This window comes from Barbus barbus (assembly GCF_936440315.1).
Source record: "Barbus barbus genome assembly, chromosome: 3".
Lineage (NCBI taxonomy): Eukaryota > Metazoa > Chordata > Actinopteri > Cypriniformes > Cyprinidae > Barbus > Barbus barbus.
The window spans coordinates 36586199-36613228 of NC_136731.1; the positions used below are offsets into that span (position 1 = coordinate 36586199).

A 27030-nucleotide genomic window follows, 5' to 3' on the forward strand; every position below is an offset into this window, starting at 1 on the left:
TACATTTAGTGTGTTACTTTATCTAGTTTATTAAACATTTAGACAAACGCTTATGAATAAATAAAGTTTGCATATGGGTTCTTTGTTGCGTATTATGGCACATCAATTTTTATGGCTCATTTAGTATGCCAAAGGAAAATATGGAGTTATACTCCGAGAAGTTTTATTCAGAGGCCCAAACTGAGAATTGATGATATTTAGGCTATATGATCAAAAAGTAAGAAAATTCTGACAGCTTGTAATGTAATCAATAAGATCTTTATAAGAATATGGTAGACTAAAAAATTGCATATAAATATCAAAACATTAATATTTTTCTTAGCAGTATTCATAAAACCAAGCATTTTGTTTTGTTTTTCTTTGGGGCAAAATATAATGCAATGCAATACAGTGATGATTGATAGATGCACAAATAAACATTTCTCAACACTCATATTTTAACATGGGTTTAGTTTATGTTATTCTTAAGTTTACTTAACTTTTACTTGAAAATAATTAAAGGTTTCACAATAAAAATAAGTGTGTACCAGAACATAAAGGACATTTTTGGACATTTTACACTAAAAAGTCTTAAAGGGATAGTTGACCCAAAAATGAAAATTCTGTCATTAATTACTCACTGTCATGTCGTTCCAAACTCAAAAACAAATTAAGATATTTTTTATGAAATCCAAGAGCTTTCTGACCCTACATAGACAGCAACACAACTGAAATGTTCCCAGATCCAGAACTTAATTTCGGAAGATGAACAAAGGCCTTGGGTTTGGAACGACATGAAGGCGAGTAATTAATGACAGAATTTTCATTTTTGGGTCAACTATCCCTTTAAATTTGTTATCAGACAGGCATATCATCAGAGTTTTCAGGAAAGTTTTGATCATGATAATTTAGAAACCTTATTTAACGAACTTGGAGGTCATATAATAATATATTGTGTGCATGCTTTCGATTTATTTCAAGATAAATAAAGAACAGAGTTTGAAGCACTTAAATCTGTCATTCTAATGCTTGCATTTAATGTGGCATAAGAAAAATACTGATTTCAGATGTTTCATGCATTTCCAACTAAGACGTATTTTTGCAAACGCATGAAGTAATATGTGTGCAGGCACAGCGCCTCAGAATCTTCTCACACACACACAGCTCAGTTATCATGCTAGGTGTCTTTATACCATCCCTAGGGTTCATAATCTCTATCCGTGGCCAACATTTGATCTTATTTTGGGCTTGTCCTGGGGTAGACTCAGGGTGCTCATCATGTTCTTGGCCTTAGATAGTTGCAGGTCAACAGTGTACCCTGATCCTGTGACATGCAAGGACAGATGCACTGACTGCACGTCTCACTCTGTTTTGAACACACACTACCTCCTGACCTTGCATGATACAGCACACAAACCTTTACTGCTATTGCATTTCTCAATGTTATGGAATATAGAACAGCAATACAGATAAGTTTTTACTGCAAAAGGATTATTAAAGAATGCATAATATACCTGTTATATTTGCAGACAGACAATTTAGCTGGCATTGCTGCTGACATCTCTCCGTGACTAGTGACATCTCCTCTGACTCAGCGGCCATCATTTACCTGTTCATCTCCTGCTCAACAACACCTTGAAAGGTTTTACAGCAAACCTACAGCAGGCATTTTATTACCCCCTAAATGAGTCTAATAGGACTTAAGACAACATAATTATGATATTCCTAATTTAAGGCACGGACTGTAAGTGCGCCTTAAATTAAGAATGTCATAATTACATAGTGTCATAATTTAACATTATATCACCATTTGAAAGGGTACCTTTTTCCTGAGAGTGTCCTGTAAGTTAAAGGTCAAAAGGTACACGTTTGGACCTTATTAGTTACTAATATGTAGGCCAACTTGTAAACCCAAAACATAGGTCTCAAGCAGAATCAGAATGTTAGGCAGAAGAATTACCTGAAATAAATGGCTTCTCGCTGGTAGCTGGTGAGATGCTGTGTGCTGTGGAGATAGTCAGAAAAGAATAGTGAAGAAAGATCATTTAAAATGACGTTTACAAATATGTGCAAATCTAATATTTAACCTATAATCATAGTTTGGTATCAGTACACGCTGGGAAATTTTTTTAAAATAAATAGGATTTTGTTTTATAATAAAATAATGAAACAAAAGTTTAAAAAAATGTATATGTATTAATGATTAATGGTTACATTTCGACAAGATATACGGAAGACTTCTAAATAAATAAATCCAGTATTATTTACCTGTAAAATTTTCAGCGTTTTTTTTTTTTTTTTCCTTCTGGTATTTCAATCAGCACCGGAGATCTGGGAAAATTGCAAATCCTGCGGTGGACATCTAACCTCGCCCACATCCAAGTGTGACATCATATTGGTAGGGTTAGGGGTGGAGATGGGGTGGGTTTAGGGATCAGGGGATGGACATGGGTAGGTTTAGGGAAATATAAGGTGGGAGGAGTTGGATCTGGATCAAACCACGCCCCCTGGATCTTGTGGGATCTTCAGCGAGACGCTCCTCCAAAATTGTGGACCCTTTCTCCAAAGCCTGAGCTTCAGCATTTGCGCGTTTGCACACTTCCATCTAGTGAGTATTTCTTTAAAGTTTGCGGTTTAACACAATACCATATTATCACCAACCATCATGGAGCCATTATTCTTTAAAACACACACACAGAAAGACACCCACACCCACCTCAACAACACAATCTGCTTTAATCCAGTTTAATGGTCATCACAGCTGAGGATGGATTGAATTAAAAAGATTGAATTTTATTTTTAACCAGATAATTTAAGCAAATATCAGACACTGAACTTCATCTGTTCTTCTTACAGCTGGACTGTAAACATTGTGAACTGTATGGCACGCTGCACATTTACAAATAACATCGGTGGCCAAAATACTTGTTTGATCTGTATATATTAGTTGATAAAAATAGCAACTTTGTGTCCAGCAAATTAGTTCATCTGACATTGAAGATGATTAAGACTTATAAACACACACAAAGAGCAGTGGATTATTGCACTGTGTTAACGATAGATGTCACTACTGACAAGATACAACTCAAAATAACATTCAAAAATCACAGCCTAGCTATCAGGGCAGATTAGTCTGACAATGACATTCTTGAAGTGCTTCTTCAAAAGTTCAGTTTATGGTTACTTGAAAAATGACACTGAGAAGTTTCCAGAAACCAGGCATTTTAGTTTCTAATCTAATTTCCCTTTTGTAGACACACTGACATGACAAGCAGATTTACGTGTTTTAGATATACATCAGAGGTTTACTACAGAAATATGGAATGTGTTAGGATGTTTTCACAGTTTTCAAATGACTCAATACAGGTATCTAGGTTATTGACAAGTTACAATTACAGTTTATAGCAGAAGAGTAAACCCTCACTTTTACACAAGATCACAAACACTAAAACAGGGAGAAAAGAGACACGCCAACACTCACATTTGGAGGAGTGCATATACACACATAAAAACCTCTTTTGCTTCCACAGCACACTGGTTCAGTGAGATCTGGATTCTGTCATTACATGGTCATGTGTTCTGGAAGTACATAAGAAATATCATCCCAAGGATGGCGGTACAGACCCTGCTTCAGCCGCTTCTGGTCCAGATAATGACCTGCACAAAAGAGAAGATTGTTTTAATAACATTTTCATAACAGACACGTCAGAGATAGATATCACACACACATACCTATGAATCCCATGCTGCGTCCCAAAACAAAGATTCCATTCAGTGCGCCGATCTCCACAAACTCATCTGCCTCATCGCTGTACAAGAGCACGACAGACAAGTGTTTGAGAGATCAGTGTTATTTTTACTAGCATTTACGTGAACACTCAACTTCGGCAGTGTTTTAGGTATTGTTAACTATTGAAAAGAATTTTCATTAATTGAAATATAGCTGAAATAAAGTAAAATATAAATATTAGACAGGAAAAAACAGAAATGTTGTCTTGGCAGCTAACTGAAATCAAATATAAATATAAATAATAAAAAAAAAGTTTTACTCACCGAGTGAAGCCGCCACAGTTTCTCAGCAGGTCCACAAATGCCACTCCAATGAAACCATCAACATTCAGGATAAGGTTTGGTTTCTGATAAAGAGAGACATTTTATGAGATTTCCAAAAAAACAAAAACAAGGGTCACACTTTATTTTAATGTCCTATTCTTGATATTAACAAACCGTTAACTATGGCTTTCGCCTCAAACTCCTAATTTGCGGTTTATTAATAGTTAGTAAGGTGGCTGTTAAGTTTAGGTAGGATTAGGGATGTTGAATATGATCATGCAGAATATGTGCTTTATATGTGCTAATAAACAGCCAATATGTTAATAATAGGCAATTAGGGATGCTAATAAGCAACTAGTACATAGCAAGAATTGGTCCCTATAATAAAGTGTTACTAAAAAAACACTATACTTGAATTTTCATCTAGCCACAAACAATGTTCAATTACTACATTAAATTAAGATTATCTAAATGTATTCATTGACATTTATTCATAGCTGTTGCTTTTAGCAAACACATCTGTCTCACTGCATACAGCATACTGAAGATGTTCTGTTTTTCTTATTTTCCTTTTGAAGCTGCAGTCACATATATATATGGTTGTATGGCAAATTTTGTCATTTCACTAGGAATCAATGCAATCAGAAATTGTAATGATATGGAGAAAGATTTTACAGTGCAGATTTCTCACTGGGTTCAGTTACAATGTTAATACCAGGTGTAAATGGGACCCAAGGCACAGGCAAGTGTTTGTACCTTTGAGGTGGTGATCTTCTCCACCTCCAGAGCATAGTCCAGCAGCTGTGTGGCAGGGAAATGCTGTTTCACAAAGTCTTTGAGGATCTGTACCCGCATGTCAGGATTATTGATCTGAAAAAATTAATCAATCAGTAAAGCCAGCAGAACAATCTGTGAGAAGCAGTGTGAAATTACAATATTTAACACGTTTTTGAACACTTTCAATTTTTGTGTGTTTTAGCACTCACCGATTTCACCCTGTGTCCGATGCCCATAATGAGTTTGCCATCTTTCTTCATTTTGTTGACAAATTCCATAGGCAGCATGCCACTGTCGAACGCCTTGCTGAACTGCTTAGCAGCTGCGTCCAGGGCACCTCCAAAACGGTCCCCCTAAACACAAATAGAGACAGTTATGAAACTCTGCTCTTCTGGTGCTACACGGATTGTATGCGAGCAAGTCTGTAGTTTTCATACGATGGTGAGCAGTCCTGAGGTCAGGCTGGAGATCAGGTCTTTGCCAGCACGCGCACACACTATGGTGTTATGAGCTCCAGAAACAGCAGGGCCGTGATCCGCCGTCACCATCAGACACATCTCGATGAACTGACAGGCATAGCGCGGAAGCCTGCAGAAACACACAAATTACGTAAAAATTATGAAAGACTGAATAATATAGGTTAAAGCAGATTTTTTATAACAGCAGCAGTTTTCAAAACATGAAGACAGAAACACATGTCCTCTGGAACCCGAGCAGTTGAGGGTGCCACCCAGCCCAATCCCATACTTAATAACAACATAACTTATAAAATTATATAGAAAATAAAATCTTTATATATTGAATTATTATAATTAGTAATATTAATAATAAAAAATTAGGGCTGTTAGTCGATTAAAATTTTTTATTTAATTATTTATTTGATGTTTCACATTTGTCTGTGAAAATACCCCCAAAAGATTACTTAATACTTTCTCATTTAACACAAAAATAACTTTATGTAGACATTACAAACAGTAGCTTTAGAAAGAAATATTTATTTGATTTAACAAAATTTATTACACAAACGTTTAGGCTATAACAGCCTAACTACAATAACATAAACAGCCTAACTATGGAACATAAAAGAAGATAATTTGAGAAACTTTTTTGTTGTTGTTGTTCATGCAATGGAAGTCATTGGTAACCAACAGTTTTCAAAAAACTTGTGTTCCACAAAAGAAAGTAAATCATTCAGGTTTGAGTAAATGATGGCAATTGAATTTTTTTCCACTTTAAAAAAAAAATGAAATACTCTAAAACTGCCAGCAGGTGGCGCTAACTATCTTTACGAGTCATTAATTCATTGGATTTGTTCAAACAGCTGATTCATTATATGATATAAATAGGAGTCAAAAACTCATACAGGAGCATATTGCCCCAAAATCATATCTTGGGGATATCTTGAAATTTAGGGCATAACTGTATTTATAGAGTTGTTGCCCTGCATCATATTTGTTAATGGGCAACTGTATGAAATGTAAGATGAAGTACAGGTCTGGGGCGGGGCCAGTGCGTTAACTGCATTAAAATATTTTAATAGGGTTACTTTTTCATAACTAATTAAGGTAGCGCGTTAAACTGACAGCCTTATATAACTACAGTATTACTACTACTAAACAAACAGTGTCACGTACCTCCTCTGGAACCAGAGCAGGCCAAGGGTGCCGCCCAGCCCGATCTCGGACTTAAAGACCTCAGTAATGGGCATGCCTGCATAAATGAGCTCCTGTCCTCTCTCATCACAGATACTCGTCATGAATGACGCCGGTTTACGAATCAGACCCAACTCCTAGAGAGAGAGAGAGAGAGAGAGATGCTTATGATGCTTAACCACCAGACAAGACTTTAATGAGTATTTGTCTTCAAAACATATGTAGTTCATACTCACTCGTGCCCACGAGTAATCCATTGGTACTGTGGGTGGAGGAACCTCTTTAGCAGGCACAATCACACCCTTGGCTACTAGATTATCATACACGGATCTACAGGATACACATATGTGGTTACTGATGGCCAGGTTAAGATGTTAAATTTGCAAGTACACAAAGACGACATACTTGATGGCGTCGCCCAGCTCATCGAAGCTCTTGGGCACAAAGGCTCCTGCCTCTTCCAGAGATTTATTCTTAGCCACTGCAGTCTCTGATGCCTGGTTAGCACAAGCTCCGGCGTGGCCAAACTGGACCTAAACACAAAAAGCAGGATACAATCAATATATTCATCTATTAGCATTTGAAACCGGTTAAACTCATATTAGTTGCTTAAATAAGTCTTTTGGACACATTATAAGCAATGCAACCGCTTGCGGACCTCAGATGAGAACAGGGTGGCGCAGGTTCCAATGCACCAGCAGACCACAGGTTTGGTGATCCTGCCCTCTTTGATGCCTTTGCAAATCTTGTATTCTTCATCTCCTCCAATCTATAAGCAAAGAGAAGACCCATGAGTGTAATGCGATTTTTTTTTTTTTTTGTATTGTGAATTTTATAGTGATTGTAAACGTCACAAATGGGCATTCACCTCTCCGAGCACAACGATCATTTTGACTCCGGGTGTGTCCTGATACCGCAACACGTGATCCATGAACACAGAGCCTGGATACCTGCAGGAAGGACATACCCCGCAGGTTTAAACTCACACGCCAATTGTTTATAATGCATCAAACCATATGTAGCCTTAAAGAGACGTTGACTTGAACACACACCGGTCTCCTCCGATGGCAACTCCTTCATAAACTCCATCTGTAGTGCGTGAGATGATGTTATTGAGCTCGTTGGACATTCCACCAGAGCGGGAGACGTAGGCCACACTGCCCGGCCTGTACAGCTTAGATGCCAGGATGTTATCCAGCATCCCTCCCGTATTACCGATCTTGAAACAGCCTGGTTTAATACCGCCGACCTACAACACATCCACAAACACCACAGACTTAATTTAGTTAATTATAAAAATAAAATCTAATTTATATATGACAACAATTAATAACATTAATGCATAATATAATTTTGCATGCTTTGAATAACTAATAAAAAAAAATTAAAATATAACACACATACGTGCACACACAGTTCCATTATACATAAAATCTATTTTTAGTTTTATATAACAAATGTTAATAGTAATTATAATAATTTTATATGCACTGTAGAATTAATAGTTTTTCTTAATTTTTTACATTTTCTTAATTCTCCAATGTATATAAAGTGGAATATAACATTAAGTTATTTAATGATGAATTAATAGTATATTAATAATAATATTATAATATATTAATATTCTATGATTAGTATTAATATGAATATTAAAATTGTAAAATACAATAATATTATATACAGTAAATATAATATTTAATTATTTTGTATAATAATTGCTTTTTTTTAATGGGGGTCTCTTATCATTGGCCTGTAGAGGGCACACACACCTACCATTATTCCAAACAATTTGTCCTCCAAGTATACACACAGCTACACATACAATTATCCAAGAGTCATACCGTTGCAGGACCAATGATAGTGACTCCCTTCTCCTCTGCCATCTTGATGATCTTACGAGTCAAAGCCTCTGGAATACCCTCAGCTATGATCGCTATAGTGCTGATCTGCATATAGAAAAAAAACACATGAACAGATGAACAAGCAGACCAAATTGATTTCTAAACGTTTCAGGAATAGTTCACAGCATTGTAGAGTCAGATGAACATATAGAGTGAGCTGATGCTGATCTCAGACCTGTGGGTACTGCATGGTCTCTATGGTGCTGTCGTAGGCAGAGCGCAGGGAGGCAAAACTGATGAGCACATCTACTTCTGGATGTTTCTTCATTGCATCAGCCATGTTCTTATAGACCGGCAGCAGGATCTCCTTATGACCCCAATAAAACTTCTGCTTATGGTCTCCACTGATTCGAGTAAAAATAATGCAAGAATTAAATATGCATATGCGTGATGTAGGGACAGTCAATCTAGGGAAAACTGAGATTAATACCACAGAAGAATTAAAGTTCATCACTCTATAAATGACAACTGTCCCATACTAGGGTTTGAAATGCAAGATAAGACTCACGTGAAGGGGTAAACCATGGCTGCTACTGACGGCTCCTGACGAGAGCACACATAATCAAAGTCCAGCATACCCTGCACTGCACGCGTCTGCATCCCCCACACTATAGCCTTGGTGTGGTCACTGAACAGAGTGGTGCTTTTGGCTACAGAGATAAAGACAGAAGGACAAAGAGAAACAACAGAGGGAGGAAAGGAGGAAAAAAAACACCATTACAGTATGTTTCTTTCTACAAGAGTACAAGAAGACAAACATGTTGAAGTCAGTCTCAGCTGGCTGTGTTTTTGGATATATATTCATGAAAGGAATACTTTTAGTACATTGTAATTAACCTTGCAAAAACAATGTGTTGCCAAATTCGGTTACACTTTTTTTTAGGGTGTCCTTGTTATAGTGTAATTATATTTGAGTAATATTAATTAACTACTTGTACCTACTATATGGTTAGAGTTAGGATTAGGGTTTTTCTTCCATGGGTTACTAGCATGTAATTTTTGGTTTACTTGCACGTAATTATGCATAATTTGCTGTTATTATAATAGTAAGCACGTAACGTGCAACAAGGACACTTTAAAATAAAGTGTTACCTCAAATTTTTGCATTTCTTGTTATCAACTAAATTTTATGAGAAAATACCATTTAAGCAGAACTCAGATTATATGCATAATATAGGCTATATAATATTGAATTCATCTAAACAGGGCTTGAAAATTAATTCAACAAAGGACAGAGCCCTTTAAAGGCCTGAGACTTTACTACTTATAAGCCTCACTTGAAGGATTGTGCCATCCAGATTTTATAAGCCAGAAGCCACTGGACTTAATTGTAAAATACAGAAATTAATTGTAGAAATTAACAGAACGCACTGCGACAAAAAACAAAAACAATACATTCAATAAATATTTGAATGTTTAGTAATATGTCATGGCTGCCATACAGAGGTATTTACAATGGCTTTGAAGGTGACCCATTCATTAGAAGTGAGAATCAGAATAAACCATTTTATTATCTAGGGTGACCATGACTATAAGTTTCCCCAACATGCCTTGGCCAGGATTTCTTAACTGCCCATCCACATTTTCTTCCTGTATAAATGGGAGGGGCCATTTGTTATTTTTATGGGTCTAGCTTCCGGTCTCATCCGCCTCCAGCTATTTTTAGCTGTACAAAACAGTTTGTTTTGCTGCTTGATATTGAAAATTGGTGTGTCTTACTATATTATTTTAATGCATTATCTTAACTATGAACACACAAACAGTTTTACCGTTTACTGCACATTGTTTTTCTTCTCATTATTTCCCTATAGCGGCTAATGAACTGGAAGTCTTGCCCATAAGCTTTCTACTTCTGCGTTGAAAAAGGTGGATAGTGTCCAGGTTTTGGCTTCGCTTTCCCATTGACATGCTCTCTACAGTCCTCATACATTTTATGTTCGTGTGTTTGCATTGCTTTGACTGTTTTCTGTAGATCCCACTGAATGTACAGCGCTCTCTCCACACTCAATACCACAACTGAGGTGCCCTTGAGAAACGCTCTCATGCCATGATTATGTACAATGCCTACACGCTATTGGTCAAACTACTATTCAGTCACCTGCAGCAAGGCCTGTAGGAGGCGCAGCAGCCTACCATGAATCTATTCCATTACTGTGATTATTGTCTGCTTGTGGGAGTGTGATCCCATTTGCACCAACCTGGAGGAAGTCCAGCACGAGTCTTTTGAGCCGATGAGTTTTCTGCTCCAGTTTTGACCTCAGAGAAAGAGGCCGATCTGGAGGAGGCGGGAGTCTGGGAGCAAGAGAGAGAGCAGTACTAAGAAATTTAGTCAGTCTTTATAGTGACACTCTAAAAGCAGTGGAGAAAGACTCAATAAGAAACTTCACTGAAAGCCCTGGATCATCTAATGGCATGCTTGAGGCTGTGAGGGGTTTTTAATGCAAGCACACTTAGACACAGACACAAAGACTCACTGTGGTACCACCGCTAGTGTTGAGAAGGAAGTTAGCAGTGTGGGCAGCAACTTGAGGCTGTGTGTCGATTGGCCGGTGACCTAGCGCCATTCCAACAATGGCGGTCATGTGGGTTTCAGTGCCAAAAACATGAATGGGGATACCGGTGGTCTTTCCTGCACACACACACACACAAAAGACATGAACATGAGATCAAGTCTCGAAGCTTTGCCTTTATGTACACATGCACAAACTCACCAACTTCCCCCATCACTCTTAAACCTTCCTGGTAATTCGGGCCGCCACGACGGACAAATATAGTGACTTCATGCTCTTTCAGAGGGTTCTGGTAATCTTTGATAGCTCTGACGATACCCTGATGACATACAAAACAGCCAAAAAATACTTAAAGGGTGTGCGTTACAAAATATCGTCCTGTGCTAATGCAGATAGATGGCACACATGCACAGCATAAGGGCCTCTATGATCTAACCTTGAATGTTGCCGCTACGTTAGTGAAGTTGGCAATGCTGCCTCCAATGATCAGGACTTTACCTACACAACAGAAAAGAACAGTGACACATTAGATACCACAGATACAACATACATAAAGCAGTGATTCTTCAGTTAGGAGTGCTTCTGCCTACTTAAAGTTTTCAAATCAAATTTTAACAACTTCAACATGCAAAATCTTTCAGGTAACATTTATCACACGCCATGGAATATGATCATAGCCTTGATTAAACCATCAGTAGATTTTACCACACACAGTACATCAAAAATCATCCTACAGTACATTACAGTCATGACATCTTTCACTTTCTGGTTGAAAAAAAAAGAAAAACAAATGGTTAAGGCTTGAGATTGTCAACAAAAGTTAGCTACCAGTCTAGTAACTGAATAATAAAAAAAAAAAAGTTTCTAAATTAAAATAGTTTGGTAATCACAGCAGTATTGATGCGAATAAATACTTCTTAATGTAATAATAATAAACAAATTTTAGTATTATAATATTGATATTTTTTATTAAAAATATAATAAATATATTATTTATAATATTTCTTTTAATATGACAAAGTAAAAAATAATTTTTCTGAACTTGTTTATATCAATATAAATTTCTTATACAAGGACAGTATTAAAAAAATCTGGGTCTGGGACAAACATCCCCAAAATTAAATGATTTAAAATGAACAACTTTAATTATTTTCCCCCTAGTATTTCATGATGAAGTGTAAAAGATTTTACACATTAAGAAAACCCCCTGACATTTGGACAAGGATTGCAAAAAAAATTAAATAAAAAAAATCTAAATCATTTAGGGTGAAAGAGTAATTAAGAAAGTTGGATTTCACGACTGTGGTGGACATACCATCAGGGTGCTTCTCACGGGTCATGAGGGAAAGGATGGTCTTGGCATAGTCGTATGTTTGTTGCTCACTCGGAGCACCTGAATACTCTCCGTAATTGGCCAGCTCATTGACGCCGCCCAGATCACAGATTGTGTCACTATGAGTGAGGAAAAATACAATACTGTATGTTAAACTATTTGCGCTTATGTCAGAAATATATATGACTGAAATCCTAATGAAACTCCAACATTAGGAAACACAGGAAATAAAGTCAATATTATTCAGTAGATCTAGCATCTGTTTTATTTGTTCACGGGTTATTTGTCTGTTTGTTTACGGGCATTAAAGAGGAAAACATTTGGTTTCTTGATCCTCTGCTCTACTCTCAAGAGGACAGCACATACACATCCTAATTAGTCTCACAACGCTTTCTCTCGCTCAATCTCCTCCCTCCATCACAGAGAAGGACAGATGCAGCAGTGAAAGATAAACCTCTAGATAACCGTTATCAAGCTTGGATGGGTAATGTCATTTAGCTCTCAGAGTCGGGCTCTTACAGGTATCTGCTTCATCTCTCTTCTGCTCATTACACCACCATCTTCCTTCAAACTGTCTCTTACTATACATTTCATATTACAAGCTACTCTTAAGATTTAGGATTTCATTTAGAAATGAAAATTCAGACATTGATTCACCCTTATGTTGTTACAAATCTGGATGACTGACTGACTTTCTGTGGAGCACAAAAGATCTTTTGAATAATGTCTTAGTGTTTTTGTCCAAACAGTCCAAGTCAATGAAGTCCAGTGTTGCTTTGGATGCCACTGACTTTCACTGTATGGACAAAACAGTTGAAACATTTCTCAAAGTATCGTCTGTGTTCTGCAGAAGAAATAAAGTCCTACAGATTTGGAATGACATGAGGGTACATTACATGAGGGTCTTTTATTTGTGGATGAAATATCCCTGCAAATTTAAAGTGAAAGTTTACCCAAAAGTGAAAATTACTCCATGATTTACTCACCCTCAAGCCATCCTAGGTATATGAGATTTTCATCTTTCAGACAAATACAATCAGAGTTACATTAGACAATAGCATGGCTCTTCCAAGCTTTATAATGGCAGTGAATGGAGGTCAAGATTTTGAAGCCCAAAAAAAAAGTGCATTCATCCATCATAAAAAGTGCTCCACACAGTTCCAGGGAGTTGATAATGGCCTTCTTTCATAGAAAATATCCATATTTAAAACTTAAAAAAAAAAAAAATCTTTGTCATACGAGTGTTCACGAGAGAGTGGCACTTCAGCGTATGACGTAGACACAGCTCCAGTGAGAAGTGACAAATACGGAAACGCAGACGAGAGAGCAAAACGAAATACCGGTCACGAATTAGAAGTACAAAACAAGGATTTGTAAAGAAAAATGACGACAGGATTTTGATATAAGCCAAGAGACGACGGGTTTTCCTTTGCTGAAGTATGGAAACTCTGCTTCCGTAGCTGTATGGAGCACTTTTTATGATGATGGATGCACTTTTTTGGCCTTCAAAATCCTAAACCCCATTCAATGCCATTATAAAGTTTAGAGGAGTCAGGACATTTTTTTGATTGTAGTCATCTGAAAGAAGAACATTATATACACTCAGGAGCATGCCTTCAGGGTGAGTAACTCGAGGGGTAATTTTCATTTCTGGGTGAACTATCCCTTAGCAGTAAACATTGAGAGTTAACATTACATCATATGTAAGTTAGACTAACTCGTGAGTGACAGGTACCTGTAGACGACAGAAGCTCCGCCCCCTGCCACCATAGTCCAGATCCGTCCGCGAGGGTTCAGGAGAGTCAGCTTGAGACTGGCGCCACTCTTAGCGTCTAGATCCGCTATATATGCCTCCTACAGGAATGTTATGAAAAGGTTTGTGTACTGTACCTCACATCAGTGGCTAAAGACAATATCTGCTGTTTAATGTCCAAAAAATATTTTTTAATTTCCATATAGCTAAGTTGGGTTCAAATGACATTGTAATCTTGTTTGATTTTATTTACCAAGTTCATCTACTAATAAAATGCCATAATAAGAGAAATATAATTCATATAAATGAAGTAGAAACACAGTTTCTGGTGGGCAGACGCAGAAAACGGAAACATCACAAAATGGCTTGTGGACTGTGTGTTGACCAAATATTTAATGAAGCCAACACTCTTCCCTGTCCAACCCATATGGACCAACAACCAATTACAGCAGCACATCTGACAGAAGGCAAAAGAGTGTACCATAGGTTATTTATTAATACACCAACTCTCATTTTATTCCTGCTTTTATACCAGTCTGGTATAACAGCTAGTATACTGGTGTGTGTGTGTGAGAGAACAATTAAATCAGCTTTCTGTCAGAAAAACATTACCTCAAAACACACTGCCAACAATGACTCAGCACAGAAGACACATCAATCTCTCTCTCTGCACGACTCACTGTAATAGTGTCTGTGTGTGCTGAATGAATAATTTATGAAAGACTGTCTCTAATTAATTATTAAATCATATTCTTTAGAAGAAGTGAAAGTAAGCAAACAGCAGAAACAGAAGCACGAGCGTCCTCTGATGAATCAACAAAACAGTGATAAAGGCAGGCAGTTCCTTCCTGTTCCTTGTTGGGCTTACAGATTAACCCTTACAAATTAATACTTAGATGGCACTGTATCACTGAAAACATACAATATTGTCCAACAAAATACACATCAACATGTGATTCTGGTTGTTACCTCAGGGTAGGCCTCTCTGCCGAAGGGAGGGGGAAACTCCACATCACCCCACTTGGCGTTACACAAATAATCGGCTGTGGCATCGATTTTAGCAGCCATGTCCAGCACATACACTCCATCCTTAGTGACCACTGACAGAGAGAAAGAGAACGTTTGTTCATCTCAGTTTCAACTTGTCACTTTGCTTTCTTTGCCTGCCTTAGGCAATAATGAAATGTATATTTCCACTGAATCCTTCATTTAAATCTCAGAGTTACTAAATGCTTTGGGTTGTGCTGTGGAAATGTTGGGCTGCACATGATGATTCATGCATCAAAGTGTTACGATATTTTGATTCTTATTGGCATATATGATTCTTGAGTCATGCATTCCGTTGGATGACTATGCGCTTTTAGGTTTAAAAAAAAATTATAATACTATGAGAAACTCATGCAGACCGAATGTATTTTCTAATAGACTGAGAATATGTTAAATGATAAAAATGTGATTTATACAGCCCAAAACACAAACAGGAACATCAAAAGAAAGTTAGAAACAGTAACAGATGCCGTAGGGCACACAGGGATTATTAATCAGTGCCCTATGAAACATCCCCAGTCACCATCAAACAGCATCCATGTTAATTAATTAGCCTTCATTTTCTCAAATTAAATCTTTCCTCAAAACATTCTATGATGTTATTTTGACACCGAGTCGGAGCAGAGTTCAGCCTTCAGTTATGAGGGAAAATAAGCAAATAGTGTCAAAAGATTTGTTCTGTGATCTAAAAGTAATGAGCGAGTCGAACTTTTACTGCCTTGCAAAGAACTGGACGAGGTTTGTCTTTGGTCTCCATAAAGCGAATCAACAGTGCCAAGACACTGGGAAGAACTGTCCGTGTGGGTGGACAAATAACATCATCCATAACAGACATCAGCTGAGGTGGGATGGGCTGATTTTGTGACTTACCAAGAGGGTTGATCTCCAAGTATGTAAAGTACAAGTCTTCATACAGGTTAAACAAGCCCACCAGGAAACTAGACAACATCCTGCAGACACAAACATCTCTATGTAATATACCATTAACAGAATATTATTGTTACATTAAATATTATGAACATGATAAACTGACACAAGTTAAGTAGTTTAGTTTCTCATCACTGACTTCACACAAAGTAAATATGTGACCCTGGACCACAAAACCAGTCTCAAGTCGCTGGGGTATATTTGTAGCAATAGTCAAAAATACATTGTATGGGTCAAATTTCTTGATTTTTCTTTTATGCCAAAACTCATTAGGATATTAAGTAAAGCTCATGTTCCATGGAGATATTTTGTACATTTCCTACTGTAAATATATCAAAACTTCATTTTTGATTAGTAATATGCATTGCTAAGAACTTCATTTGGGCAACTTTAAAGGTGATTTTCTCAATATTTTGATTCCCTCAAAATATCCTATCCTAATTTATCCTAACAAACCATACATCAATGGAAACCTTATTTATTTAAATATCGAAACATTGACACTTAAGACTGGTTTTGTGGTCCAGGGTCACATATATGGATTTGTACTTGACAGTTTAATGACTCATTTAAAACACAAATTAATGAACAAACTTTGGAAATACAAAACAGACTTGTTAGAGATGTTAAGATTAAGTAGATTTTTCTTTATCCACTGCCACTTGTTTAAAACATGTTTAGATATACACTTGTTAAACGTTTGGGGTTTATAAAGTCTTTCCAAAACATTTAAAAAAGTCTTATGTTCAAAAAGGCTGCATTTATTATTTCTAATCAAAAGCACAGTAAAATGAATGAACTGATGCTTCTGTACTACTGTATACAAAACAAACCGGAACTATGAACAGTAACGACACTCGATTTAACGACAGAAGTGGTTACTGGTGTGAGCCAGAACAGCTGGTGTTTGAGGTAACGAGGGAAAACAGAGGGAGACGTGAGGGAGGAGAAAGTGAGAGAATCATCCGTCATCCACCACATAAAAAAAATAAACTGTGACGGTCCACAGTCCGGAGAACACAAATTATACACGAGAAATGACAGTGAGACTGAATCACTGGAGGAAGAGGGAGGAACTCGTGGCATGACAATAAATCAGTAAATACTCTCGGTGAAAGATGACAAATGGAGATCTAGGAAGGGAAAAAATATATTTTATGCCACAATATTTGTGAGAGGGAGTTTGTTGTTTTTCAAGCTTCGGTCTTCATAAAAATGTGGTGTGGGTGTGTGTGTCTGACTGAGAATAAGAGAGGGAGAGGAAGAATAAAAGAGATGGATGAATAGAAACAGAGGCGTGGATACTGGCCAGTGCAGGCAAACCTGTCTCCCCGTCAATCTCAATGTCAGCCAAGACGGTAAGGCCAGCCAGAACGAGATGTCAGTGTATGTGTGCCATCAAAAAGACAGACAGGGTTTATAGACGTGAATTGAATAATACTGGGGGGTGGGAGGAGACCGGGAATGGGGAAAGATTTCATTTGTGTAATGGATCAAAGTGCCTTCAACTACTGGCAGCACAGCTGAGAGCACCTTGTTTGCTTGTTTGTCCTCCCTTCCTCTCCTTCAGTCTCATTTTTTTGCTCACTGTTATCCTGTCTCGATATGTAGCAAGACCAAGAACTGCCTGCAGCATCTTATGTACGGGGATGCAGCAGTGACCCTCAAGAGGGTTTTGAGGCAATTAAATTATGCTTATAATTCACCTAGAGTGGTCGTTATATGGCAAGGAAAGTTGAATCAGCATATAGCATAAAAGGAGCATAAAATAAGCTTTGACGTATGGTTTGTTAGGATCGGACAATATTTGGCTGAGATACAACTATTTGAAAATCTGGAATCTGAGGGTGCAAAAAATTAAATAAAATAAATTGAGAAAATCGCCTTTAAAGTTGTCCAAATTAAGTTCTTAGCAATGCATATTACATATAAAAAATTAAGTTTTGATATATTTACAGTAGGACATTTACAAAATATCTTCATGGAGCATGATCTTTAATGTCCTAATGATTTTTGGCATAAAAGAAAAATAAATAATTTTGACCCATACAGTGTATTTTTGGCTATTGCTACAAATATACCCCAGCGACTTAAGACTGGATTTGTGGTCCAGGGTCATATATTTAACAACATGTAATAATTATTTATTTGTTTTGATTGTCTGACTCACTCTCTCTTATCGGCAGGGGCATGTGTGAGGAGCTGACTCTTGACTGTGTCCGCACTGATCTTCTCATCTACTCCCACCAGGAGTTTCAGGGCTTTCGAGTCCACATCTCCTACATCCACACCCCCTTCATGATGGAAGAGCATGTAATCTCCTTCACGTGTGGCATAGATACACACGTAAAACTCCTCCTCCTGAGGGAAAGTCACAATTCAGCAATGTTACCTCTCCCTTCCTCATTTTTGCTCTAGCCATATCTCGGATAGCAATCCATTAACATACATTATAATAACCATTTTACAACCATGTAAATAATACAACCCCTACTATAAAAATGGATTTCACCAGCAAAATTGTTAATAATAATAACAATAATAAATAGGTGCAGAATTATTCTTATTATATTAATTCATTTAACAATAATTTTGCATCTAACATTACATTTTTATCATGCTATATTATTTTACTTATTGAATTTAATAATAATAATAATAATAATAGCTGCAGAATTTTTATTAACAATATTGCATCTAAAATACATTTTTATTATACTATATTACTCTTATTATTATTAGTGCTGTCAAACGATTAATCATCCAAATTAAAAGTTTTTGTTTGAATAATATGTGTTGTGTTTATATTTATTATGTATATATAAATACACAAACACAGTATATATTTTGAAAATATTTAGATGCATTTACATGTCTATATTTATATTCATATAATTAATATTAATATATAAAAATATGTTTTTTCTGAAATATATACATGTGTGTATTTATAAATACATAAATATACACAGAAAACATACATATATTATGTAAACAAATACTTTTATTTTGGATGTGATTAATCGTTTGACAGCACTAATTATTATTATTATTATTATTATAATTATTAATAATTCAAATTTGAAAAATAATAAAATAAGATGTTAGATGCATAATTATTTAATTGTGACGTATAACACTACAATAATTCAGCAGCTTTTATTATAAATTTTTATTATTATTATTATTAGCCACAATTAAATAACCCATTTCATTCATGCACACAGTACATGGCATTTATTGGATGGGCTCACCTGCTTGTGGGCAACGAAGGGCTCAATCAGGAAGTTTTTGAGGATGCCTTTAGCCTTTCCCACCTGAGAGACAGAGAGATGTTCATGTTAAAAGCTTATGCTTACCCGTAAGGTTTAAACATCAGAAATTGCCTTTGGTCTGAATCTAAAAGCTTCTCCTAATGAAAAACACACAATGAAAAGGGAATTATGTAAGAGGCAGAAGAAAAGCAGGCTAGAGATGGGAAGGAGGAGGTAGAGAAGTGTTCATACAGTCTAAAGGCTTGTGTTCAGCACCAGTGACTGGGCCTCAGTGTTCAGGGACTCGCTGAGAAAGATTTGACAAGCAGAGCCGCAAGCCAAAAACGCACACACACCAATCTCATTTGTGCTGCAGTCAAAACAGCAGGCCAAAAGGCCAGTTGATATAAATCAGTGAGAAAGAAAGAGGAAGGCGAGGTGACATTTCAAAGAGAGAGAGCGAAAAATAAAGAGATGACAAGGTGGGAAAACAATGAAACGCTCCCTTGAAAGCGGGAGAGTCCACAGGAACTATGACCAGTCTAGAAAACAAAGACAGAGAGAGAACTTGCAGAAATAACCTACAAAAAATGTGCAGCATGAGACAACAAAACACAAAAATATTATGAGAAGAAAAAAGTAATGTCTGACTTCCTCTCAGCAATATGCTTCTGGCCCTCAGGCAACGTTGTATGCAGGGGCATGACATTTCATATATTGGGTTACATAAACTGCAAACATGCAGAACAGAAAATGTGCTAACAACAAATGCACTTTACACATTTCCAAAGGGATAATGGCAATGAAACTGAAGCTATTGTTAAGAGGCGGTGTGGGTAGATGTCCTCACCATTGCCTCCTTCATAAGGCGGGTTTTGAGCCATTCCTTCACACCCTCCAGATCCAGGTTCACACCCACCAGACCCAGCTTTCCTCTCCGCTTGATCAGCTGATCTGGCTTCACAACCAACCGCTGGACAGAAACATGAAAAACACCAAAATAATCAATCACACACCGATTATAATTTATGAAGTTAACCATTGTATTACTGCAAAAACAACAATGAATGGAAAATAACATGAATTTAAGGAGTTGGCAACCTGTGACAAAATCTAAGGTTGAAATGACTTAAAACAGACTACGGGATCTAGAATGGTCTGAATTTGCGCTTCAACTTTTCTGTGTTTTAAAATTGAAAAAAATCCTCAAAAGGTTTAAATGAACGTTGTCTCAGGCTTTTGGAGTTCACTGTGTGTTAAATAAAACTGTACTTCCTTACTCATGTTTAGAAACACAAACAGAAGCCAGGAGGGCGATCAAAAGAAATGTCATGATTTCCTAATTAAGCCTGTCTCTATATAACGGTCTCTGACTAGTCACTGACTAAAGATAAAGGGAGGGGACAGAGAGACATGAGTCATATCTAATATCATTATACCCTCTGGCTCCTCCATAAAGGTGATTAAGAGTGCTTTTTCAGTAGAAACTGTCGCTGTACTGTCATTTGAGAAATTCTGCTACGCTCACTTTAGCTCCCTTAATTGATGTGCAAGTCAAGCAGCATACTAATGAATGCCATCCTCACCATCCAACAGCTTCAATATCTCTCTATATGACTTCTTTTCCCCACAGCAGATTTGCCCTTCATAAATCTGACTGGTTGAAACTGCTGGTAATAGTAAAATAGTGCTTCTAGTGGATTATTATGAATAATTTAGAGAAACTATTCTGCTAATAAATGACAATCTTTGTCACAAACACCTATTTAAAACCTATGCATACATATACAGTACATTGTATTTGTGTATTATAATAAAAAAAATGTCCATTTGATACTGATTGTTTATATTTTAGGAACTATTTTATAAATATGATTAAATGCAACTGTATTTGAAGAATAATTTTAGTAAATTCATAATATACAGAATATATAAAAAGTAATTAACACAATTAAAGAATATACATAATAAACAAAACACATTAATATCCCCCATGAAGAGTCAAAGATTTAAAATTACTGTAGAAAACAAGTAAATCATTGTATAGAGATTAAAACCAAGTGTTACCAATTACTAGCCAAGAGTACACAATGATCCACTTTGCAACAGAGTTTGTAAATGTGTAAATTCCACCTGCACTATTTTTTTTAATTATCTTTGTCACTGAGTTGCATCACTTGGCAGGTGAAGTTTCACCTCACGCCCAAATGTGACCCCAGATCCACTATTTCCAGTCTTACCTCTGTCAGAAGCCAGGGGTGATCCTGAACCAGTCGCTTCCAGTCGGTTTCTACCGTTACGTTAGCATAGCGAAAGCGGTTCTGCACGGCGGCTGTAGTGCAAATGTGTTTGTAAAGAAGTTCCTTCCCCGTCTGCTCAGAGATGGCTTTGGCTGACATGGTGCTCGATGACTAAAGCACTGCAGAGAAAGACACACAGCAACTCCTTAACCATCAGTCAGTCACTTGAGACCAATAAATGAACAGCACCTTTTAAAATGCTTTACAAACAAAACTGCAACAGATCAGTGCATTAAATAAAGTAAAAAGGCTAAATAAGACAATAAAAAAAATACATGCATACACAAAATAAATTTAATTTGTAAAAAAAATTATTTGTGACATTGTTATCATGGTTCAAAAGTAGATAGATTTATAAGTTATTGACATTTGCACAAGAAAAACAGTATACAAGTGTATATCCTTGAGTATACAACAGTATAAAGTTTTTATTATGCATTTAATGTAAAACACAAAATAAATGCATGAAGCCAAGTTACTTCGTCCATTCTGCATTAACCAGGAAACTGACCAGGAAGTGAAGCAGATGTGTGAAACGAACACCCCTGCTAGACATTTCAATTACACAATGCTTACATATAAATAGCATGCTGAAGACACAGACACAAATATTTTTCAGAAACCACCATTTTCCATGCATTTTCTCTCGCTATATTACATTTCTCTTTGTTTATCTGCTGGTTTCTCTCTCTTTACCTTTCCCTGAATCAGGAAAGTCAGCTAAAAATAGGCTTGATGCTCACCCTGATTTGATTAGCCCTAGACTTCGTACTGTGCACGAGAGCAACATCCACCTGCAGTCTGACTGACACATGATAGAAGGGTACATCATGAACTTCAGCTGAGCTTTCTTAAACCAAAAGAAAACCATCCAGACAGACAGAACAGTATGAGGCACAGACGGTGCCTTTATAACCAATTTCACCAAATATTAGTAAACCAATTTGAGCTAGAAGCTATTATTTCCATTCTCTCCATCAACAGTGACTCAGTGGAAATCTCTCATACATGACTGCATTTGTGACTGGCAGGCTGAGGTGGCATTCAGATGGCATACCACCGCCTGTCTGAACCCTGTCAGGACGTGCAGTGCAACGAGAGTGCCAAGCTGTCAGTGGGGTCAACATAACCCGTCTTTGATTAAAAAAAGACAAGGTAAACCAGTCTGCAGAGAATGACCAGAAGAACCATCTCAGTCTGTATTCAACACCATACTGTGTGTAAGCTGAAACAACACAGACAACATAAAGAACCGATGATTCAAAGAATGAATGCATTACCATTCAAAAGATTTCTTTTTGTTGTTGAAAGAATTTACTACTTTTAATTAGTAAGAATGCATTCAATGACTCAAATAACAACAATGATTTCCATTAATGTCGTTTTTAAACAAAGAACCCATTTTAAAAAAAGTATCGGTTTCCACAAAAATATTAAGCAACTGTTTACAACATTGGTAAAAATAAGAAATGTTTCTTGAGTAGAAAATCAGCATATTAGGATTTATGAAGGATCATGTGACACTGAAGACTGTTCTTTCAAAAAATAATAATAATAATTGACTTAATGTTTGAACAGTAGTGTATGTAATATTTTTCTCTTATAATTAGCTTTTTAACAAATGAAAAAAAAGAACAAAAAAAAAGAACAAATTTAAATCTTTCCCCCGGTTTCACAAACAAGGCTTAAACCTAGTCCTAGACTAAAATGTAAGTCTGAGATGTTTCAACAGAAAGAAACTTGTCCTGACTGATCTTAAAATATATCAGTGTCTTTGTTTTGTCTTTAGATGCACACCAGTAATGTTTTTTTCAAAGCATGTTTATAAAAACTACTTAAATGTCCTAATTAAACTAAGGCCTAGTCCTGGCTTAGTCTAAACCCTGTCTGTGAAACCGGCCATAAAAAAACCTAACATCCTAAAAATAAATGTATTCATCCATCCATTCATTCATTCAATCATCCATCCATCCATATCAGAAACAATGGCTATATATTCATGGCAGGTTGATTAAACTATTTTAAAACAACGGCCTGGTTTCATAGACAGGTCTTAGACTAAGCCAGGATTAGGCCATAGTTCAATTAGGACATTGAAGTCATTTTTATAAACATGCTCAGAAAAAAAACATTACTGGGGTGCATCTTGAGACAAAAAGGCACTGATTTATTTTAAGACCAGTCATTGCAAGTTTATTTCAATTCAAACAGCCCAGACTTACATTTTAGTCTGGGACTAAGCTTAAGCATTGTCTGTGAAACCAGGGGGTATATTACAATAAAAACTATTTAAAGTTCTTTCAATCTGATATTTGCTAAATATCCTAAATTTTTTTCCAGTTTACCATTTTGTTAAACATTTAAATTTAAAATCACTGCCTTTTACAAACATCCCAAAAAAGGCCTGAGAAATGTTTATTGATTTGTGGATAAAATTGTCTGCAAAGACAAATGCTCCTATATAGAAAAGAATGCCATTTTATCTTCTTTATGCACATTGAAAATAGTCTCACTGATTCAGCGCTCCTCAGAATTAATGCGGGTGCATGTGGCGAGGAGAACAGAGTGTTTAGTTACTGTAGAAGAGTTCAGTCCTTGACCTGGCAATTTACTAATGAAGAGAGAGGAGCGCTCCACCCCCAGCACATCACCCACCCAACTCACTAGTGCTGTAAATGCACAGACTGAAAAGAAAACAATGCATTCAAAGACTTCTGTATTTAGCATTGTTCTGATATAAAGACAAAGAAAAACAAAAACACAACATCTTACCACACCCAATGCCTAACTCACACATTGCTGCACCAGTGTACATCTAGATTTGACATCCAGCATCACTGCAAACATCGGCCAGAAGGATGCGATGAGTCATCGCACTGGCCATATTGGACTCACAGGCCAGTGATGGAAAATAAGTACAATACCACAGAAAACCAATACAACCCGTGAAATCAACAGACTGTCCAAGGGGGAAGCCTAATGGTTAGAGAGTCGGACTCGTAATCGAAAGGTTGCGGGTTCGAGTCCCCGGCCGGCAGGGATTGTAGGTGGGGGGAGTGAATGTACAGCGCTCTCTCCACCCTCAATACCACGACTGAGGTGCCCTTGAGCAAGGCACCGAACCCCCAATTGCTCCCCGGGCGCTGCAGCATAAATGGCTGCCCACTGCTCCGGGTGTGTGTTCACGGTGTGTGTGTGCATTTGTTCACTACTCACTGCTGTGTGTGTGCACTTGGATGGGTTAAACGCAGAGCACCAATTTCGAGTATGGGTCACCATACTTGACAATACGTCACGACTTTAAAAAAAAAAAAAAAAGGGGGTTCCATAATTCACACCATAAAACTGGTCTTTAAAATGCTTTTATACATTGTAAAAACACATTTTCAAAGTTAATAAAAAGTAAAGATTATTGGAGTATGTATTGCAAGAAACTACTACTTCAGTCTTTCTACTTCAAAATTTCATGCATAATTCAACGTGTTACTTCCCAGTTGTTTGTAATTATTTATGAAATTTAGCAATTTCTTTTGTACGCTAACTTTTTTCAACATACCAGCCTTTTCTGTAAGTTGAGGTCGACATTCACATCGCTTACAAAATATTGTACTGTGACCACTGCATGAAGCAAAATACCATACATAAACAATGCTTCGCCACTAAAACGGCAACTTTCTATTAGCCAATTTAATCAAAACGAGAAATTACACCAGAATTCTGACAGCTTACACTGACTGATAAAGATGCCATATTAACTCATTACTGTTTTGGAACAATAACTATTGACAGAAACAAAGGTTATAATGGTATATTTTTGCAAGAGGGAAAAAACTAGCAGTTTATGTCTAGATTCAGTAGATAGTGTCATTTACAGCAACGGATGCGTCATGTACTTTCTTATATTACCGATAGCGCTGCAGAGAGTTTTATTAGTATTGATCCAAGTGCACACAGAATTACCAGTGACCTGATCTGACCCCATTTACAATGGTACGGCGATGGTAATACTGCTTCTGTAAGTGCTGGCCAGTTGCATGCAGACACGCTCATACTGCACTGCACAGCTGGTTAAGGGGTTGTGCGTGACACTAGTAGTGATGCAACTGATTTATAACTGCGTTTCCCTCCCTCACAAAACAGCAGCGGTATCATTCATCGCATCGGAAGGATGCGAGGAGGATTCACAGTAAAGATATTGATCTTATTACACTCCTAACCCAACACATTTATCTGATTCAGAGGTGTATTAAACCTGTTACATTTGAATAACGCTAAAGAGAAAATTGCAATGTTTATGACAGCGGTTATTAAATCTAATTTCTATCCTCACTGATCTCTATTCATCTAAAGCATGGATGGATCTTCATTATTTAAGCTCAAGCTTATGTAATGCCTCACCCAAAAGCTGATTGACTTTAATTTACTTTAAATTCCTGACTACAGAAATCCTTTTAAACATTTATTCCTGTCAAACTAATCCATATGTTAGATATGTTTACTAGTACTTGTTATCTTTTAATCACTAGCAAGTAAAGCACTTGGGACTCACTGTCACTAGTAATTATTTACAAAATTCAAATCCCTTTACTATTAGTCACTAAAACAACAAGAGTTACTTGGTACTACTGGGATAGTGACTAGTAGCAAGGGAATAAGTACTAGTATATACTGCACAAGTAACTAATTGATTAGTCACAACTGCAATATGGTCACTAATTGAATAGCTTTCACTCACTAATGAAAATAGTAGCAGTGTACAAGTGCCACATTTAATTTATAGCAACTTGCAAAAGCAAAAAAAAAAAAATCATACTGGTCACAATTTAATTACATACTAATAATTTTAAAAATATTAGCCATATAAAATAAATACTAGAAAGTTAAGGAATAGGTTTAAAGGCCTGCTATTCATGACAAACATCTTGTCTCCAGACTAGACTCTAACTAAAGGAAATGAGCTGAATTTAATTCATTAGTTTTAATGCTTTGTTTTTGAATTAGATAACATGCACCTCGCACTTCCGTGTACGTGAAGGTGTCAACGACGTCATTCATTCTTTTAAATCACAGGTAAAAAGACCAGTAGAGCCTGTCTCTGTACGGGTCTGTCGTGTATGACTGATATTCACGATCAAAATTACAATAAATACAGATAAGCTGCGCTAGAGTTCCTCACCCTGATCTATACACTCAAAAAGAGCTGTGTCGCTGTACCTTTAAGGTTTTCTGTTTCTTTTATTTCACTAAAACTAAGAGACTGCTTTCAATATCCACTGTTTGTATTACTAGTGGGCTGAGGTTTTGAGTCACTTACCGGTCTATGTACTCTTAATGACCGCAGGTTTTCTTCTTTCTGGGTGTTCCTAGTGCACTGAGTCTGTCTGAGAGAGTTGACAGGCGAGATATGTTTGCAGGAGACACTTTTTCCTCCAAACACACAGCTGGCTGCTCCCTCACTCACTATGCGTTCAGCCTTTCCTGTTTTCTCTACGCCGACATCTGACGATGGCCTTGGCTGATCTCTTCTGTCTCTGATTGGCTCTC

General features: G+C 36.8%; 1 protein-coding gene across 1 annotated transcript; it reads right to left on the reverse strand.

The window, feature by feature from the left end:
- Positions 1 to 2286: 2286 nt before the first annotated feature.
- On the reverse strand, positions 2287 to 27013 carry LOC306851829 (ATP-citrate synthase-like). The gene is made up of 28 exons (XM_079388281.1): positions 26801 to 27013; positions 21427 to 21605; positions 20037 to 20159; positions 19187 to 19249; positions 18103 to 18293; positions 15876 to 15955; positions 14928 to 15058; positions 13941 to 14059; positions 12188 to 12324; positions 11309 to 11370; positions 11074 to 11191; positions 10837 to 10991; positions 10561 to 10654; positions 8871 to 9012; positions 8538 to 8706; positions 8303 to 8407; positions 7514 to 7710; positions 7330 to 7411; positions 7120 to 7230; positions 6867 to 6994; positions 6698 to 6791; positions 6444 to 6598; positions 5247 to 5397; positions 5019 to 5162; positions 4789 to 4902; positions 4033 to 4115; positions 3712 to 3788; positions 2287 to 3636 (listed from the first exon to the last, which is right to left on the reverse strand). Exons 2-28 carry the CDS (start codon positions 21583 to 21585, stop codon positions 3542 to 3544), a joined length of 3279 nt encoding a protein of 1092 aa, XP_079244407.1. The 5' UTR covers positions 21586 to 21605; positions 26801 to 27013; the 3' UTR covers positions 2287 to 3541.
- Positions 27014 to 27030: the final 17 nt, after the last annotated feature.